This window comes from Aptenodytes patagonicus, chromosome 3, assembly GCF_965638725.1.
Source record: "Aptenodytes patagonicus chromosome 3, bAptPat1.pri.cur, whole genome shotgun sequence".
Taxonomy (NCBI): domain Eukaryota; kingdom Metazoa; phylum Chordata; class Aves; order Sphenisciformes; family Spheniscidae; genus Aptenodytes; species Aptenodytes patagonicus.
The window spans coordinates 74,828,007-74,848,338 of NC_134951.1; the positions used below are offsets into that span (position 1 = coordinate 74,828,007).

The following is a 20,332-nucleotide window of genomic DNA, read 5'->3' on the forward strand; positions in this document are numbered from 1 at the left end:
GATTCCAAAATCATTACTGCAGCAGAATAAGATGTTGCACTGCTAGAAATTGTAGAACATTTTAAAATTGTGATAATTTAAAAATCTTTGATCAGATTACAAAAATACTTGAAAAAGAATTCTGTCGCTTTGGAGCAAGCACTTTTAGCTCTACTCTCCTGGCTTACATCATTACAGCCGCCCAATTCAGCTGTGTCCTTGCAAATTTTGAGTGCTTTTAAAACATGCGAGTCTGTTAGACTATATATACATATATGTGTGTATATATGTGTGTGTATATATACACACACTATATATACATGTGTGTGTATATATACGTATATACTATATATACATGTATACCTACATAAGACAGAAATCTAGCCATCATCTACAAGAGTAATTTCATGGCCATTGTTGCTTTCAGGCTTCATTTAGCTTCTGTGACCCCACAGATGTTAAGTTGGAGATTTCTAAAGCAAGAAAAAAACCCAGAACAATTTCCAAGCACCTCAGCCAGATTCCACCACATATTGAAAGTGAAGAGTCAGCTGTAAGACTCAGTTGTTTCTCCAAGGTCACGACTGCTCCACAATAGGCTTTTAATAAACAACTTGCAATTAAACTAAGTGCATTCTTCCTGTCAAACAGACACCTGTGTTTCATGTACTTCTCTAGTAAGTCTGAGGCCAGCATTTTTTAAAGCTGCTAAAATGCATTTCTGCTATTATTTCAGAGTTTCTCCAAGATTCTGACAATCTCAAAAGTATAACCATAAAGGCAGATGGACATTTGGTAGATAAGTTTTATTTGAATTATCTTGCTAAAATCTTATGCTGCCTTTCCAAAGAAATGCTGTACTTGGCACAGCCCACTGCTACAACTTGAAAAATGCAAAGAAATCTATATGATTACACCAAATCTTACGTTGCCTGCTTTAAGAATTAATGTTGCTGTGGTACGTGAACACCACTCAAATGTTTTAATGCAGTTTTCCTAACAGCACTCTTTTAGGGAAGGGAAACGCTGGAATTATCTATAGTTCTATAGAGCAACTAAGGCATGAAGATACTTAAGTCTCAAGACATGGCATGCAGTTATACTCCATAACTTTTAGGTCTCTGAAGACCCAGACTCCCCCTGCAACGGAAGGAGAGAACTAGGTATCTGAAAGCAGGACTCGCACCGGGCTGCACACAGAGCCAGGAGAGTTCAGTCGTTAGCGGTGCCCGCTCAGACTGCAAGGACTGGCTTACCCTTATCCTGCCTTCATAGACCTGCACCTCTACCCCAAGTCCGACACCTAAGAGGTTTCTGCTTAGAAGGATTAAAATGAGGAGGGGCCATTCCTTTTCCTTTATTTATTTATAGGTGCTACTGCTGTACCACCATTCCTTCTCTTCTCTGCCCCTTTCCCTTTCTCCCCCATTCCTCCTTCACATAAGAGTATGTTATACTAGTAGGTTGGGTACCTGCTGAAGAGTCCTATGCTCCAAGCCCTGCCCCACAGATACTTAACAATTATATCCAACAATCCCTATGCAAAATAAGTGGGTATTAAAGATGTAAGGAGTCTCCTAATCACTAAGCTAGGAAAAAGAAAACGTGAATGATTTTTGGACAACTTGTGCAGCATCAGCAGCTTGGTACCCAGCCCTGAGATCCTCATTAGGATCAGAGCACTGTTCTGGGAGGTGGAAGATGAATGCCCGAATGCCTTCAGACAATTGAGTGAATAATAACCCAGATGTCCCACGCCCGCAGCGTGTGTTCAAGTCAAGAGGACATCACAAAAGACAAGGAAAGGAATCTCTTGCTAAGGCCATGCTTTGCATGGGAACAGCAGCTGCTTTATTATGAGCCTGATCTTGCATTAGCTCTGCATAGAGCGTCTGCTTAATTTGCCTTTAGGGAATATCCCTAATTTAAGAACTATACAATTAGCTTTCCTTGGCCTTATGCCCATTTCCCCAGTTTTGTATCAATAGATGTCAATAAGCACACTTGTGATAGATTTAGAAAAACACATTAACCAATCACACTACCCGTGTACTTCCTTATATTCCTATTCATTAGCAGCATAATCCCATCTGGACACTGAACAGTCAAATTCACATACATACAAAAAATCTAGAAATATCTGGAGATCTTCACCGGACTCTAAGGAATTTTACAGGAAATGTAATTCTAGCAGTAGAATAGAATAACTTCTGGGAAGCTGTCTTAGTTTTATTCCTAATAAAATTCTGTAGCATTTTTCAACTGAGAAATTAATGAATATAATACCCGCCTCCCCAACCAGTCAGGGGAGGAAGGGGGAGGGGAATCCACACTCTTTGTAGGAGTAATTACTGCAGGAGACATTCTGCCTGTTCTTAGCTACACGATTTCTCTACTCCCTTCTGCACCATTCTCTCCACGCAACTTCACAGCACTTTGCAGTTGATATTTTTGCCCCTCTTCTCTTTTCCCCCATGTTCCAGGTGAGTCCACAGAAGTCACAGGATAACACACTGTACAAAACAGCACTAAATAATAGCTCATCCGATGACCCAAAAGTCTTCCCTCTGAATTCTTTGAATCCACAGGATCATCACTTATTTAACAAACTTGGTACAAAGAATCTTTTCCAGTCTGTCTTCGCTAACCTGACATCTTTTTCCTACTTATACATCAGAGACACGTGTACACATCCCCTGTACACAAACACCCACTTTTGAAAGCCCTCTCCCGAAGATGTAGCTTTTAACCACATTGCGTTGTCACCAACATGCCGCACACTTATCTCAAAGACTCGCCGTACGTCACTTTCGAAAACTATTATCTTTTAATGCCTCTTACCTGACAGCAAGTCACGAGAATAACTGATAATGGTGCTTCCAGGCTTTATCCAGCTCCCAGGAACATCATCGGGTTTTGTACTGCCAACTACCACCACATCCGCATGAAGAAGCTAGGGACAGCCCAAAACACCCCCCGGAAACAAAACAAGCATTTAATGTTAGAAACACGTTCTTGAATATGCATCTTATAATATTCAGACTTATACAGCAACAGTCTTTTGAGCAAAGTATTTGCAGACAACAACAACAAAAAAAATCCAAATTGATGGCTTGATTCTTACCCCACATGACATTTAAGAACAATAGCATTTAAAATGAAGTCAGGTAAACAAACTGTGAAATCAGGCAAGTGGGGTCAGAGTCAGCACTAATAATATTTAATGGGGATTACATACTTTCAGACAAAAAGCTCTATCATTGTCCAAAGTCCTGTCCAACGAGATAACTTGGAGAGACTTAAGAAAAAGAAAGGTTGAAAGACAGTAAATAGGTAATTATAAAGAGTATAGTCAGATTATCTGACAGCAGAAAACCAGGCCAGCTGACGGGAATGCAAGATGACCTGATCTGCAAACATCAATGCCTTTGAATACTAATTAAAGCATTTTTTTCCTTCTCGGTTCATGTTTGCTAATCAGTGCCTCTGATTTAGTTCAACCTGACAGATGTTGGAGCAAAAATGGTTACTACAAAATTTCTTATAATCAAAGACATAAGTGTCTTCCTTTCCTCCTTCCTGTGAAACAGGGCCCTATACCAATTATCGGAATCACCATGAGATAAGGGACAGCCAGAGGCAGATGTCTAAAGTTCCACTAAAAAAGCAAAATACAGGCACGGTACTGCCTCAGACCTGAATGTAAAAATTATTTCAGAGATACAGTGATTTTGGGAATATTTTGAAAAATGTACATTAATACCAAGTGTCACAAACTCGGCGAGCCTCTCTATGAATTGATTTGTGACTGACAAGCGTTCCAGCTTCTTTTTTGGCCAGAAGTGCTCTGATGCAACCCTGCCCAACACTCCTGCCAAGAAAGAACAGCTACAAATCCTGTCAGGATAGCAGGTTTTTGGCGCAGCTGAGCATCTAGGAGGGGAGAAGAGCATAACTGTGGCAGAAAAGGCAGAAAGCTAAAAAAGCTCCATCTTCCCCTCAGAGGACACAAGGATGGCCTAACCCCCCTTAGAGATCCACATGTGGAAACAAAGCCAAAAGTGTGGGAGAAGATTTACTTGCTTGACAAATGACTAATGCAATGAGCTGATTCAGGCTTCAGTCAGAAGTCCTGCAACACTCCTATGATTGCCTGCAAACGTAGAGCCTCAACAGTCATTCAGCCTTATCCAAATTGCTTACACTCCTGCGTCTGGTGCGAATATCAACTTACATGCCACTCCTAGAAGGCCACATAAGTCATAATGCTTGACCAGCGTCAGGTCAAATCATACTGAAGAATCTGCAAGCAAATTTGGATAAAAAGATGCTGCAATGACTTGCATACCAAGAATACTACGCTGAAGATGCATTTTCCCCTGCAAAAGGACGCAGCCTCTGCCGTAACAGTCAACATCATCAACACAAAGAAAAACGTGATTGTTCTCAGTTACATGAATCCAGTCTTTTTTGTAACAAAATAATTATTCACATTCTAGCAGTTATAATTCATATACTGAAAGTCAGGTATGCCATCCCATGCGAAGCCTCTGGGACAAGAACTAAGAGCTTTGCACACCAGTTAGCATCAAGAAACTATGAACCAGTTGAGAGCTGTATGCAACAAGTAATAACGGTGACAAATGTTCAGCCAACATACTTATGACAGAATTGATCCAATGTAACTATAATGCCAGAAAACAACTGACCTGACCAAATATTCATCTCTATGACTACCGATCATAATGTTCAAAAATGTTCTTAACAGCTGAACACAATCATTTCTGTAGCCAATGTTAACACTAGTTCAGATGGCTAATGTTGCACATACCCATAAATGTCTCGGAAAACCAGCTGAACCTTTCATCTCATTGCCCTGCCCCACCTCCTCCATGAAAAAAGTTGTATCACATGGCAGCGAACAGTTGTCCTGTGGGTTGAAGACACACTGATCTCAGAGCCTTCCCCACCATGATTTCCTTTTCCTCATTTCACAAAAAAAAGTAAATGTAAAGGAAAAAAAAAAAGCACAGATACAATCGTTACTTTCTTGCTATAAGCAAGTATTTTATGTGCAACTATTGAAAAAGTTCCTGGAGAGTCAATAAAGTGTATATCACAAACACTATAGGATTTTTTTTCCTCTGTGAGTATTTTAAAAAAACGATCTTGTTTGACTGGGTCTTGTTTGACTGGGAGAGTGAGTCCACTGAAAGCAAAGTAGTTGTTTACAGAATTTTGTGTATCCTTGGAAGAGATTTATGTGATATCCATCAAGGCATTTTGGTTTCACTCGCAAGAAGTCGTGCCCATGCCTCCCCTGCTTTTTTTCCTCTCCTGCCATTACCTACTCTTTTGCCTGCCTGTAAATCTCTAAAGCAAGCAGCAAGCCTTGGGAGGCATGTGCAGGCTTATCTCCTACATCAGAAACAAATCACAGACATTAGCAATGGAAAAGACCTATGAAATCATGACATCCAACCTCCCTAGCAAATGCACCGCACAGTCCCCGGACAGAGGACGCATCTGACAGGAACCAGATGTTACAGGAAGCCATAGCCAGAAGGTCGAGGAGATGCCCACGAGGCGGAACGTGCAGCTGCAGGGCGACCAACTGCCCGGTGCTCCCTGAACAGCAAGGCTGCGTCCCACCAGGCAGGCTAGAAGAAGGAATGACGAGCACCATGCCAAACCACCCCTAATGCACTAGGCAATAGACTGAAGACAAAGTAAGCTAATACTCGAGTAGTAGCCTGCCTTCTCACCGGTAAATATTTTTTCAGTTGGGAAAAGCTGTGCCAATAAATAATCTGAAACCTTACCTCATAACGAAATACGACTTTCTCCACCAAGATTTAAGCAGCAGCAGATTAAGAAGCACCACCCATTCCCAAGACAGAACACCAAATGTTAAAACAACAATACAGACTTTCCAGCCAAGTCTTTAATGATAATGGTACAAAGTAGCTGTATATTCCAGATAACTGAAAACCCATTTTGCCATGAAGCCTGCATAAAAACTTAATTTCCCCATAGTTAAAACTGACTGCTACAAAAGCCAGTTTTAAATACATGATCAAAGAAAAAATATTTGAAATTAATATTTGAAATGCAAAAAGCCCTCAGTTTCCTGGGTCTGAAGTTAGGCCAGCTAAAATTTAAGAGATGGGATGAGGACTAGGACCTGATTCAAAGTTTTTTCACAACTCTCCTTATGAAAAAATTCATTTTACACATCAGTTTACAGATCAGGTTCCTCTTCAATCACAGCAATTTGAATTACTTCCTGAAATCTTGAAATTTTTTTATAACAATGACTAGTTTCAGGTACTTTTTCCATCCAGGCATGTTCTTCTTACATGGTTTCTTCCAGCTCCATCTCTACCTCGGGCAGTTACGGTTTGCAAATCATTGGCAACCCAGCAGGACAACTATGCATGGTCCGCTCCGATCCCTCCCCCCTGGTGGGCAGCCACCAGCTCCCTGCTACCATCTTCTTGGCCAGGCACCAACAGCCCCTTCCCTACTACGTCGGCCTGAATGCACTTGCCCTACACAGTGCATGTGAAAATTAGGTCCGCATCTCTACTATGGGCTCAAGCCTACCGCTATGATGCATGCGTTAGGAACTGTTCCTCTAGCTCACAGGCTGGGAGATAAATTTCAAATTGCAAGGAGCAGATATGATACACAAAAAATGTTGAAGCAGAAATACTTTGTCTGCAGCATCATCACTAGAAACTCTCACGCAGCCTCGCTCTCCTCTCCTTTTATGGGATCTCTATACCTGGTCTCATGTTTTTTCATGCTTACTTACATGCTTATGATATGAAATGTATTTTTCCGCCAGTACCAAGACTCTTGGTCTAATCAAGACAGCAAAAACGGGACAGCAAATGACTACGGGACAGCAAATGACTAAGAGATGTCTAATAGTCTGAAGCGGAAGTGTTGGCTCTAAGGAAAAGCAGACTGTGGCCAAAAGAGGTTCTTATCCAACTTGAAAAGGAACCTCCCATTCATGCACTCCAGCTGAACCGCTCTCCTACTTCTCAACCAGGCTTTTACAAACAAGTGTTCCATTCCTAATTATACCTAGATAGACTGGTTTTCAGTTCTTTTGTAACAAAATTGTAGGATAGCAGCTCTCTTAAAACAGGCATAATGTGGTTCACATACAGACTACATGTAAGACGATGTGCTGAAATCGTGACTGACTGAATTGAGACAACTGAAACAAAATTCGATTTCCTCATAGGTACTAAGTATTATCCATGTTTTGGCAAGAAAATAATCTCTATTTTTCAATTTGAATCTATTTGATAACCTTCTTTCAAACTAGAAAGTCTAATTCTAACATAATAAAGGATTAAGCACGTCAGTTCCCATTCTTCACCTGTAACACTGAATTGACTTTTGGGTAGTCCCATTTTTGAATGACAAGTGAGATGTTCCTGAAAGTATGTCACTGGGTCGTTCTTCAGGTACTCTGCAGTGATTGTGGTTTGAAGAGTTACCTACACAAAGCTTAACAGAATGATAACATCTTACTTATTTCCACCAAAATCCTCAAGTCTTTATCTCTTACTTCATAATTTATTTTACATCCAACATATCAATGCAAAAAGAACAGCGATTCTTCATGGCAACTATGCACAGCTGTACCAGAACCTTCTGAAATACACTGCTTTCTTTCATTTGTGATTTTATTTGAAAACCCAGGAAGCTCAAGAGTGTTGAAGGACATGGCTCAGCTGTGCCATGATAATTATTTTTAATAACTAAAGTCAAGCAAACCCAAAATGGAAGAAAAAGAAACATTAATAATCTGTTCACCTTAACAAAATATGAAGTGGGGAGGGAAAAGAACATGCAAAGTGTGTCCATTATTCATGCAGGTCAAAGCAAGGAAATTAAAATGTACCGTTATTTATTTTATTCCCTCTTCCTAGGAAGGATTAGGAGCACGCTAAGTCAGATGGTATCATGCTGTTTGTCAGCAGAGCTACCTCTACATTGTTAGACTAAAACATACCTTCCTCTTGATCATTTTCAAAATATTTTCGCAAAAGCACATGAGTAAAAGAAGCAATAACAAGTCCATAGCAATACAAAACCTTACCCGAAAAAACCTACAACATTAGTGTTGTGTGTCTCATTTAAATTGATCGAATTTCTAAAGAAAACACTTGTTGTTATGCTAGCCTTTAAAAAGAAGAACAAATCAGCAGAGCTAGTCAAAGGTAATGTACTACCCGCTTAAGAAAGGCATTACATCATTGACATCGGGATTAGTGCTTCAGTGCAAATGGGCCTGGCCAATGGATTAAGACAAATAAGGTACACCTACCCTTAAGCTCAATTATTCCTTTCCTGGTATATATTGCAAAACAAATGCATCCCAATGAGAAGCTCATACTCTTCCTAAGTTCATCCCTCACTTCATAAGTGAAGTTATTATTCTACTGTAGGTTATACTTCCAAACAACAGCACACAGACTGTTACTGTAGAGGTATCACATTCAGAGGAAGGAGAAAAAGTGTATAGCCATGTCTAAAGTCAGTGTATTGTGCAGTGAAAACAAAACATGAATTAATTCTTCCAAGTCTTGGAAAAACCTTGACATCGACTAACATGTTTTCCGACTTGAAATTCAAATAAAAAAATTCTCAAGAGAAGAAACCTTGTGAGCCTTTAAACTGTTTTTAGTTAATCAGCGTTTCGAACAAGCAAGAGAAAATAAACTCGTATCATTAGCTATAATCATGTTATCTAACAACATTGTACTTCAAATACAGGTTGCCACAAGAGAGCAGTGCCTCGTTGTCCAGTAGGAAACCAGACTCTCCGGCTTCTGGGAATATGAAACAGGTCAGTTTTCCCTGCATGCATTAGATTTTATCTAGGAGCTGGAGTTAACTATAACAGAGTTACATCCAGACAGGTTCAGCAGTGCTCTGAGGGTTACTGGTGACACACTGCTCCAGGCTTACAGACGATGAAAGCAGGTTTCCTCCGAGCTCTGCTGATTAGCCCTCCAGGCAAAGCAGAAACTCCTTTACTGCCAAAAGTTAAAATGAACTTGGGAAGACTGATGTGCAAAGCCTCAAACTGCCTCCTGCTTAGGCCTCCTATTCTGTTTCCCATCAGTGACCTGCTGCGAGAGGTAAGCTACGGGGAATGCCAAAAAGCAAAGCATGATTATCGGAAAGCATCTGGATGGAGGAAACGGACCTCTCTCCGGCATATCGACAGCACTGCGCAAGCAGCTCTGGCCTGGTCCAAGTCTTTTGCTGTGAACCAGTGGAAACACCTCTGGCCACCCACCCCATCCAGCCCAAAGCAGTCCTCTAGCACAACCCCAAGCAATGAGAAATAATTAAAGAATGAGACATGGCTAGTATTAAGTTCACAGTTCTCCCATCTCTGAGAGAGGCATATATTTCCTAAGTACTGTCAGTCACTTAAAGCACAGAGCTGAGACAAGCCTGACAAAAATATCCGCAGCTGTGAAAACACAGGTTTGCCAGAGAACTTTCTATCACAGCTGCTTAAACTTATTTCCTCCTCCTATCCTTGCCTTCAAAACCCAGAGGTTTGACACTATCATTTTGCATTGGCTGCCACCTTGTGGCATGTGCTACCAAATATAACACAAGGGCTGACCCTTGCACCTCACCCCTTCAGTGACTTGGAAACAGCTGCTGGAGTAACGTGCATCTCTTCTACAGCTAATACCTGGGGTCTGTGCCACGGACTGAGTTAGGAACCCCTCTGCACGTGCCCAAAGGACAACACGCTCCCAGTTGTATTATTCTATGAAATGTGGGATTAAGGAACAAACTGGGAAGTTTGACAGGAAGTTGTACCAGCTTCTAAGTTGTTGCTCAGAGCTCTGCAGAAAGCAACCAGGAAGACCATGTAAATTAAATCCTTCGAATTAAGGCTCCTGAATTTCTCTGTATCCTTTTACAGTTTTCTTCAAAGATAAAGATTGTGATCCTCCTTGTCCCAAAAGAGGCAGAATTTGCAAACCTTTAAGACACAAATTCAACGAACGTAATTTCATACAGGTGACTATATCACAGGACAAAAAGAAAGCGGGCATCTCTCGCACTGAGGGAAAGAAAAAGGGAGACCCAACACATTTGTTTTAAACTGTACCCGTGAATTCTTTCTCTCACAGCTACCAGTGCAAAATAATGAAGTTATAGCAGCTACTGCTACATATGTAATATTCCGGTAGAGGCCCCTGTTTGCCTGAATACCATTTCTGAGCAAGCAGGAAGAAGAGGAAAGATCCTAACCCACGCTGGCTACTAGCGAGCTCCAGTGCCACCCATGACTGAAATGATGAGTCTCCCTCTCAGGAATGGCAGCGAGGGGGAGCAGTGCCACGCGGGCGGCCGACAGGGATGCAGGATGACCCCCGGGCACTGGGCAGACAGAAGAGTGCTCACCTTGGTCTGCAGCTGAGGGGCTTTCCACCGGCAGCTCAGGGTCGCCGCTCCCTCCCTCTGCAGCATGCACTGCAAGGCGGCGCCCACCGCCCCGCTGGCGCCCACCAGCAGCACGGTCTTTCCACCTGCGCGACACAAGGCAAGTCGTTCAGCCGCCCTCGGCTGCAAAGGCGCTAGCATCAGGCTCCACTGGGCTGCAGAGCTGGAGCGTCTACGCGAACTCCCCCCCCCTTTACCAGGCCACCCACTATCAAAGCCCTCCAGAAGAGCCAGCAAAGCGGCTCACGACAGGCCAGCGCCGTGTGCCTGCACAACCACAGCAGCTGTGGCATTACGGGCAACTCTTTCAGAGCCCATGCAGTAAGACAAACCACAGGTTTGAAGTTGTTTCCTGGCGACTCTCTAATTCTAGTAAGCAAATACTGCTCTTCCACTTTTCTGGTATTTTATTTGCACAAATCCTTTCACTCATATTCGTTACTACGTACATTTGACCTCCTGTTTACGGTTCTGTTACAGAAATCCTTGTCTCAACAATTATGGATCACTACAAGAGACTACTTCTGAAATGCTGCCTTAAACTAACAGCATCTTCACACACTGTAAAGCCACTTGTTTAAATCTGCCATTTCAATGTTAGCATTTACACAGTACAACCCAAACCAAAAGATTTGCTCAGCAGTTATTTACAGGAAGACCTGGATTTCTCCAACTGTTCACACTAATCAAAATTGAGTGAAATCCCTAAGTGATGTTTGTATTTTTGGTTTTGAAGACTCAGATGTCTCAGGTGGCTTCACTGAGATTAAATCCACTGATGGAAGGTAATCCCTGCCTAATCTCCACAATCCATAGGACTGAAACCCATCTCTGCAAATATTACATCCAGATCTCACTGAGGTTCCTCACTAGCAGGAGACAAATATACGTCAGGTGGGAAAACAACACAAACCAGAAAACACAACAAGGTGAGATTAAATTTGTCTCTCAGTCAGGACTAAAATTGAGAAAATTAGTTAGGCTAAAATTAATGTAATAATTATGCTAGACGGTCTCACCTAAATCTTCAAGAAGCTCCATCACAGCACACGCTGTAGGAGGAACTAGACAGTCGTAGGCATCGCCACGTACCAAGCGTCCTAGGTTTACATCGGATAATCTGCAGTGGAAAAATACGGCAATTTAAAAAAAAAAAAAAAAAGTTTGTGCAACATAAATCCTCAGTAAAGCTTGTAACATGGCTAACAGCTAATCCCAAGAGCAAACATGTCTCATGAAAGTAAATCCTTTGATAGTCAGGTACTGTGGCTAATTTGTATCATCCCACATCCCAGCTAGACAAACACTGAGCCTCAACAGAGGCCAGGAAAGGCATCTGTGAGTTAGAACAAGTAACATGAGCCCATGATACACGGGCAGCTCTTCACTCATGGCGGTGGGCTACCCACAGCACGCTGGGCCAAGACACCTCAGTGGCTGCAGTGGAACCAGACCAGTGCTGCCAGAGCCAAGCTGAGCCGGAGGCAATACATCCTTCTGGGCTCGGGCTGGCTTGCTGGGGGGTACTCAGGGGTTTCCGCGCTGCACTGCGTTCTCTCTCATACACAAGGATGCTCTGAATTTTCCATTCTCTGTCAATCTCCGGTACTCCAGATAATGGAAGGATAACTAATTTGCAAGATTCTCAGATTTTTTTCCTGACATGAAAAAAAAAGGAGAGAGCAAAAAAAGAAAAAAAAAAAAAAAGGGTAACAGTCTGCGGTTGAGAGCAAGAAGGCTGCAAGAGCAGTAAAATGGTAACCCAGACACCTAAATTATGCCAGTGGTCTCTCCAGAGAGCAGTGCAACTCAAGACTGATTGGAAAGTTGTGCTAATGGGTCCAAACTATTATAGCCTACTGTCCCACCGTGAGAGTGTGCTGTAAGGAAGTTAAAACCTTCTCTGCAACTTTTCCATCATCCTTCTTGTGAAAATTTTGGGGTTTGTGTTCAGTACTTTGTGACTACCATTTGTATTACTGAATTACTGAAATATCTTAAGTATCATCAGTGAATCAGAACTTTGTTTTTGATTTCTTTGAAAAGACCATGTCCTGAATATACAGTATATAGAGAGTAAAAAGATAATGATCAAAATGACTTCAGCAAAAGACTTCTCATTGATTCAGCGGCATCTTTTATCACTACTCAATAGCACAGCTAGACACGCTGACTGAGGAATCCATTAATGAAAAGCAGAGGGGAAAATTGAGTTTACAGAGCCATCAGCCTTGCGTTTACTAATATTATTTCTCAGTGCTTCACTTACCCATCCACATCCTTCTCTGGTTTCACAGCGTTTAATACCTTACTGCTATATAAGCTTTCTGGGAGGTCAAGGGCAAGGCCCTGCACATTAGGATCCTCATTAAGTCTCAAGATTTCATTGACAATCTAGGAAGTTAATAAAAAGCATTAAAGATCAGAACAACAGACAAAAGAATCTAATTAGAAGGGGATAAACCCTATATTTTAAAATTACCTTATGGCCACCTTTGCTTCCCTCACATATTACTGCAACTTTTAAATGAAAAAGCAATAACCTGCTTTCCTCATTTTGTATTTCCGTGGCTTACCAAATTAAGCCACCTGACTCTATTCTAAACATTTTGCAAAGCCAACACATTACGTGACATTACACTACCAAAACCATTTTGTCTTTCGTGGTCCCAAATCTCAGCAAAAGCTCAACACCGTAATGGCTTCAGAAGATGCGTTTGGAAATAAGAAGCCTTGGTTAAAACATCATTCAAAATAGGACTGGATCGCGTCCCAACACAGAACGTGGACAAAAAGTTGTATAATTGTTTTTCCGGCATTACAAGAGAAAATTCATTTTATTAAACCAGTATATATTGTTACCAGTTTTCCTTCTCAAAACACCCTGATCCTAAGAGCTGACAGTCATCTCGTGAAGAATTGTTATTTTGAAAAGGCACTGCATAAAAGTTTATGAATGTCAAGTACTGAACCAGGTATGAGTTCAAATGTTTTATAATTGGTCATATTTGACATCTGAGACTGTACTACCTACCCTTGATTGCTTCACCTCTAAAGTGCCATGCTGATCCATAGTGATATATGCTATTCTGCTGTGACCATGAAGAATACAATGGAATAAAACATGCTGAAGTTTTCTCATGTGAGAAATGTCATGTGAGCACGTCTTTCCATCATATAAATAAAATCAGTGTGCAATCACCACAAAGCTGTATAATTTAATTGGATTAATACCCAACAGAAAATGAGTACGTTTATTTTCCTTAGCTAATACCATGCCTTCCTAAAATGCTTTTCATGTAAACTATTCAATATAATTGTGAACTCTATTGCCCAAACACTTGATACGCCATCAACATTAAGCCAGGGAAATTTGCTAGGGGTTAGACTGTCTGCCACTCTGAACCAAGTGAACGCGCTACGTTCATGTTAACAAAGATTATACAAGCATGTCACTGGTGTAGAAATGCCCCTTTAGTTTGCTGACTTCTGAGACAGAAACAGGCATATATATTAAGACCCTGTGCCATTGGACAGCAATAGGGCTGGTATACATTCTAATAGAAAGTAAGGATGAGTGTATACACCAGAATATGGATGTGAAAACATCCACATTTCGCTTAAAAAAATCCTGAGATGCTACAAAATGTCGGGGGTCTACACAGCACTTAAAGGAAACATAGTTCATAAATAGCCTGAATCTAATGAACGTTGAACTATATTCCTGCTTCCTGGGAAAATAATTCAGTTTTCCATTTTCATTACATTTTACTTTAATTCAGCTTTCCATCATCACAGCATTTAAAATACTTACAACTCATGCAGGGTAAAGCAATCTTGTATTAACTTGCCTTTGCTGTACACCGGCAGTTATGGCAGAACAGTAAGTGCATGGTATTGAAATCCCTCCCGCCTTCCCAAACCAGGGAATGCAAGCTAGCACGTGGATTTTAACAGATGAAAAAGAACTTCTTCATAATGAGTAAGCAGGAGAGTAAGCAAACCGTTATGAACTTTATTGAAAGTAATTTTCTTCAAGTAACAAAAATACCCTGCTCTTCTCTTTACATGCACAGCTCAGCCACCTCCTAAGATATTGGTTCAAAGTAACAGCAACTACTGCTGCATGCTCACTATATTTTACCTGTTTCCTACTGTGTTACTCAGCAGATAAAATGCATTTACCAACAGCAAAGTGTATTTGATCTTCATTTCAAAAGCCCACCCTTCTTAAATGGGTAGCTGACTATTCATCATCCACAAAACTGGACTACTAAAACTCTTCACAGTAAGCTTCCAGACACCTTGAGAGGAACTGTTCTTGATATTACACTGCAAGCCAGTAATATTTTAAAGACAAAGTGTACCAAATACAAAACAGTACAGAAAACCCACAAGCCTGTAGGATTATCAAACTTGCCAAGCATGAAGAGGCCAGCTGGGAACAGTGGCATCTTTTACTACACGTTCCTTTGCTGTTTTTACTTTCAGATGCCTCAGAACCATGTATATTAATATGGTTTGCTACATTTAAAACATACTTGATACTAGTGCTGTGCCTCCAACCTAATGCCTTCGACAAGGTAAGAATTCAGCCCTCTAGTGATTTGGGGTGGATGATTTTTTCAATACGTACTTTAAGCATTACAAGACCAACGAACAGGCAAATAAATTCAACCCCCTCCCCCTCTAAATCAATTAATCTTTAATTTCCCTGAATAACTTGGGCAAGACTCAAGTACAGTCACAAGAGCAACTGTGGGAGATAGGACACCCGTGCTGGTATGAGGGGACGCTGCAGTTAAATACCAGACACGAAAACAAAGCATTACTCTGCTGATTCTGCCTCAGCTTGCCGGGGGACAGCAGACAAGCCCATTAATTCCCTTTTTTCCCACGCTTGCCGATAGGGGGATAATGCTTGCTACTTGAACTAAGGCAGAACCAACCCTAATTTGAGTTAATAGGGATCAGTTCAAAGTGATAATGAACGTCAGCAATAAATACAAGCTTATGACGAAAGTGGAAAAGGAAGAGTCCTTCAAGTACTGCAGTTACCTCATCCTTGCTGCTGCCTTCAGGGAGACAGATGTGAATAACACGTAGACCAACCTGCCAAAAGAAAATACTTATAATTACACCAAAGACAAGTAGCTCATGTTTAATAACAAGTGTATCGGCTAAAGCTTACCTCTTTGGCAAAGTTCCTGTTTATTTCTTGAATCAACTGATCATTATGTGCCTTGGGGAACAAAACAGAAACTAAGTTTTAAAACAATAAATTTACATTTAAAAATGTGAGTGCAGTAATGCACAGGTCTATGTAAGAAAGGTAGTGAGGATGTCTGTGTCTACTAGTATTCAAACAAATAAAAAGCCTAGCAATTCCAAGACACAGAAGCCCATCCAGTAAATTTATTTTGGTTTGATTAATTTAAGTGTGTGTTGATATTAGCCTGGCTTTTATAGACGAGAGTGGCCATTTCCTTAACCTAAGTTTACCATTTAAGAAAGGTACCAGTCTGTATCTGAAGATACCGTTCTCCATCCAGCCGTGTAACAAGGATGAAATAGGCAACAGCAATACTAGCATTTCCTGCAGCGTCCCCATAGCACCTAACAACACTGGTTTGCCTTACCACCAAAAATGAGGCAAACCATTATCATCATATATTACAGTGAGTTCTGTCAATACAGAAGCAAGAGAAGTTTTCAGTTCCTCCCAATTGCCAGCAGGCACCTGCGCTAGGACAGAAGCGTCTCCTGGGCAGATTTACCTGGGAGACCATCTCACCCAGGAATCCTCCTCCCTGAGGTCTCTACACCTATATGCACCGTATATATTATGATATTTAATCGTAACAATTACAACTGAATTTTACTCTTCAAGTTACTCTTGAATCTTAGGAGGCTTTTCACATATTTTCATATATTGTAACAATAAATCTGAGAATTCAATATCCAGAACTAGAAACCTCCTACCAACAGGTCAGTGAGGGTTCCACCCTCAAAGATCTTTGTGGCTTCATAACAAAATGAATAAAACACTTCTCACAGCTATACGATTATATATAAAACCTGTCTTCCAACCCAGACAACAGGAGCGAAATAAATAATTTTAAAAAGGTTCATTACAATTCATGAATGTAAATGTATTCTACGTAGCTTTTTCCACAAGACTCAGTGCCAGTGACTTCCCGTCAGAGTTGAGCCGCTCCCTTCGTGGTTAGCTGCCAGCACTGGCTTTGTCTGTCACTAGCATCACCCAAAATGATTTTGGTTCAAGCCTGTAACAATTTACCAACCTGTTAACCCCAAATGGTTCAAGACTGCTGACAATGAAAAAAAAGAGCATTTAAAAGGACAGGCTCTGCGAAGAGAGGCAGCTCCTGTGAGGGGTTGAGGGCTTGGCCTCCATCCCCCGGCTCCCTCCCCCAGCCCAGCACTGCCTGCATCCCTGGCACTGCACTACCAGTCTCCCGCTCCCCAAATCTGGCAGCCGGGGGCGAGGGGCAGCACAGAGGCTGCTGCATTGAGAACACGCGTGGAGCTCACACTGTGGCGAGGGAAAAAGAGATGGGATTAAGGACAGCTCAGCAGCTGCTCCCCTATGCCAGTAAACGTGGAATTGTATCCCCACACTGACGTGTCACCACCAGGACCGCTCGAGAGGTTTATCTGGATTCAGCCACCAGCGGTACCATGCTGTCCCCTGCAACGCCCCCACGGCACCGGCTGGTGAACGCTCACCTCGTGCGGGCGCAGAAAGTCCCTGCCCTGAACTGGTTCCCATCACAACACGCGGAGCGGCACAGGCAAGGCCAGAGCTCAGGACGTGGGCTGGCAGAGCGCAGGGGCAGGGCAGGGGGTGCAGGGGAGCTGGCAGTGCTTCACTGAGCTTTGCAGGCCAACAGCTCCGCTGCTAAGCAGGATCCTGCCGCTACATATTAGTTTTCAGCTTCAACAAAATTAAGAAGCAGCCACCAATCATTTTTTGCTGTTGCGCAGCTCCGACCAAGGTTCAACACAGATAACAAGCAACGTGGATATCAGTCTCGGTATCAGATCAGGTTCAGGTGGCTCGAGAGGAAAAGAACGCATCTAAAACCATTCCAGAGCGGGCTCAGTCTGAAACTCCTCATTCCCAGTACTGCTGCAGAGGTCGCACCACGTTACGCCGACTGCTGTTACCCAAGAGCGACTGGCGAAGGAGATCATTTCGCTGCCCTCCCTCTGCTCCTCTGGGTGCAACGCAGCATGTGGAGAGCAGCATGAATCTTAAGGCTCTGCCCACATTACCCGGTAGAGCAGTGCACCACAAGAACATTTGTAGGCTAAAACAAGTCATCTTTGTACCAACAAATACACATTTAAAATGAGTTCTGCTTCAGTCCTTGCAACCAGACTAGAGCTAGGGTGACTGACAGTTGGAGAACATTGTTTGGGTGAATTTCATCCAGAAGGATCTAGGCCACACGTTCCTACAGCCACCTCATGATGCAAACCAAGTGAGGTAAGCGGGGACAAGAGGGACATTCATTTAAAGCACAACCATGATCAAAACCAAAACACTGATGTAGATGCATCCCAATTGCTATTAAAAGTGAGCAGGAACCTCCCCCTCCTCACACAATGCTCTCTCTCATCCTAACAACGTCCCTTCCCTTGTGCCAGCATAAAACGCCCATGCAGAAAACCAGACTCAGGGACTAATGCGGCTGAAAGGAAGCCTCCCCAGACCCCTCCAGCACAGGGTGGATCACTGCCCCAATCCAGCTCACGGTGCAACTGGATGGAGGCAAGACAGGAATGAGAAAAAACAGGTCACTGAGAAGACAGATCACTCCTTTTCTAGCAGTCCTCAAACTTACAGCCTTAGAGGGCTATTTGAAAACATTAACCGCAACTACCCGAGGAAGGTAAGAGATGGGAGAGCTTGTTCAGTTAGCCTTGCTAGAACAACTACTGAAATAAAGTTGGTGCTGCATTTCTCAGATTCACTATTAATACTTAAAAAATATTTATAGTTAGGTTTTAAAATTGAAACCTACTGGGTCAGAGATTCAGTGTGCGCCCACTCAAAACCAACACCACCGTCCTAGGAAACAGGACAAAAATATTTTTGCCTGCACGGCTCTGGGTCCCACTCTGAATGGCAAACATCCCCAGTTTCTTGGCCTTGAAACCTTAAGAAATCTAAAGAGGAACATATCTCAGCTTTGCAGGGATAGCAATCCTCATCTATGAGTTTGCCTATCTCAAAGATGGCAGCGCCATTGGGATGGAAAGGAAAGCTCTTGATGGCATTAGTAATACAACAGCTCTCAATTACTACGAGATTGCTTCACCTTAGAAAGCGCTGCTACTTCTAAAGCATACTGACATTTTACACAGAACGTTTATTTCACACAGGCCCTTTTGAGCTGACTGGGAGTTCTCAGTGCGGTTATCCTCTCCTTAGGACAGCAGTAATGCAGTCACATAAGCTACAGCTGCCCAAAGGCAACAAGGCTGGCAGGAAGCAGCAGGGTCTTTCCTTCACCCTGGCAATGTTACTTCAGGGGTGGGAAGTGAAGGGAGGCCCACGTTTTCAGGCACATAAACACTTTTTTCAGGACTGCAACAAAAGCTTCAAGCTAAATAAAGGTTGCGAACAACCGCTTTGACTTTAACTTAGGTACGTCAATCAACTTAGACAACCTGTGAGAAAAGGCGATCTGTACTTATAACGGGGAAGACTGTGTTATCAAAGGGAGGAAAGGATAAAATTGTTCCCTTCCTGTGCAAACTTTTCCCACAGCCTGAAGTTTGCTGTGGCTGCTTCAGGCCTGGAGAAGAGCTTATGAGACTGAAAACTCTTCAATCTACAGTCTGGCAGGATTACCTCCTCCTATCACTTTGCTTGAATAAAAGTTACTTTCTGCATTGTGCACTTCTGAAGTTTCAGACAAGCAATGGTACCGAAGGGGATCTCTCGCAGGCAGCTAGCACGCAGACATACTTTACCTGAACAATGGCAAGCGTTGGCTCAAGCCGAGGGTTTTCTCTCTTAAGAGAGGCCAAGGATTTTTTTGCATTCTCAGTGATTTTGCTGCAACACAGTAACAGGCAAATCTTTAGCAAAATAAACCTTCCTAACATCAGTCAGCAGAAACCTATGTTAGTCAGCACTATGGAATAAATGCTTAGACGCGTATGCTTTTAATCATCAAAATTACACATGCATGTAAACTGTGAAGGCTGGTGTTCAGCAGTCAGGTACAGAAAACCCTAACAGACCAGAACACCTTTGTTTTACAGCTGTGTGTGTCATTGTCCCGACATGCTCAAAACTTTATAAGTAGCCTATGCCATTCCACGAGAAGGCTTGTCCAGCCCCACCACGGGAAGCGCAGCAGGGATCCACCACCCCCAGCCCTCAGCTCAGGTGGGTCCTTTGTTTCCATACCCTAGGCCCGGGTGGCAACAGAAGCAGAGGCCTTCAGACCTGGGGCTGCTACAGCTTGACACAGGCATCACCAGCCCTAACAGCAGCAACCCCGCCGCTTTTCATGGATGCTATTCAAAACTGCGGGCAGCAGGGAGACAAGAGGAGCTCTGTTGGCCACGCTGCTTCTTGGAAAAACCATCGGCAGCCAGGCACTGGAAAAATTTTCTGGGTAAGTGGCTGCCAGCTCTCCTCTGTTACCTTCTGCGCACGTAGATGATACTTACCCAGCAGGGGAAGAAGGAGACGCTGCAGGAAGTAGGAGACCCCCTGAAAGATGCCTGCCTGACCCCCACAGCAGGCAAAACTAGCCGGGGAAAACACAGCCTAGAGCAGTTTTTTGCTACCTCTTACCCCCCTTGCAGA

The 20,332-nt window shown here is 42.6% G+C and overlaps 1 protein-coding gene across 1 annotated transcript in view; it reads right to left on the bottom strand.

The window, feature by feature from the left end:
* The window catches only part of MTHFD1L (methylenetetrahydrofolate dehydrogenase (NADP+ dependent) 1 like), a 157,815-nt gene extending 138,195 nt beyond the window's left edge, over positions 1 to 19,620 (bottom strand). Inside the window, exons 1-7 of the mRNA XM_076333851.1 lie at positions 19,486 to 19,620; positions 15,671 to 15,721; positions 15,538 to 15,591; positions 12,749 to 12,873; positions 11,499 to 11,599; positions 10,441 to 10,565; positions 2,821 to 2,932 (exon numbers count right to left, since the gene is read on the bottom strand). Coding sequence (XP_076189966.1) covers positions 2,821 to 2,932; positions 10,441 to 10,565; positions 11,499 to 11,599; positions 12,749 to 12,873; positions 15,538 to 15,591; positions 15,671 to 15,721; positions 19,486 to 19,620 — 703 coding nt within the window. The remainder of the gene's footprint in view (positions 1 to 2,820; positions 2,933 to 10,440; positions 10,566 to 11,498; positions 11,600 to 12,748; positions 12,874 to 15,537; positions 15,592 to 15,670; positions 15,722 to 19,485) is intronic.
* Between the last annotated feature and the right edge of the window lie 712 nt (positions 19,621 to 20,332).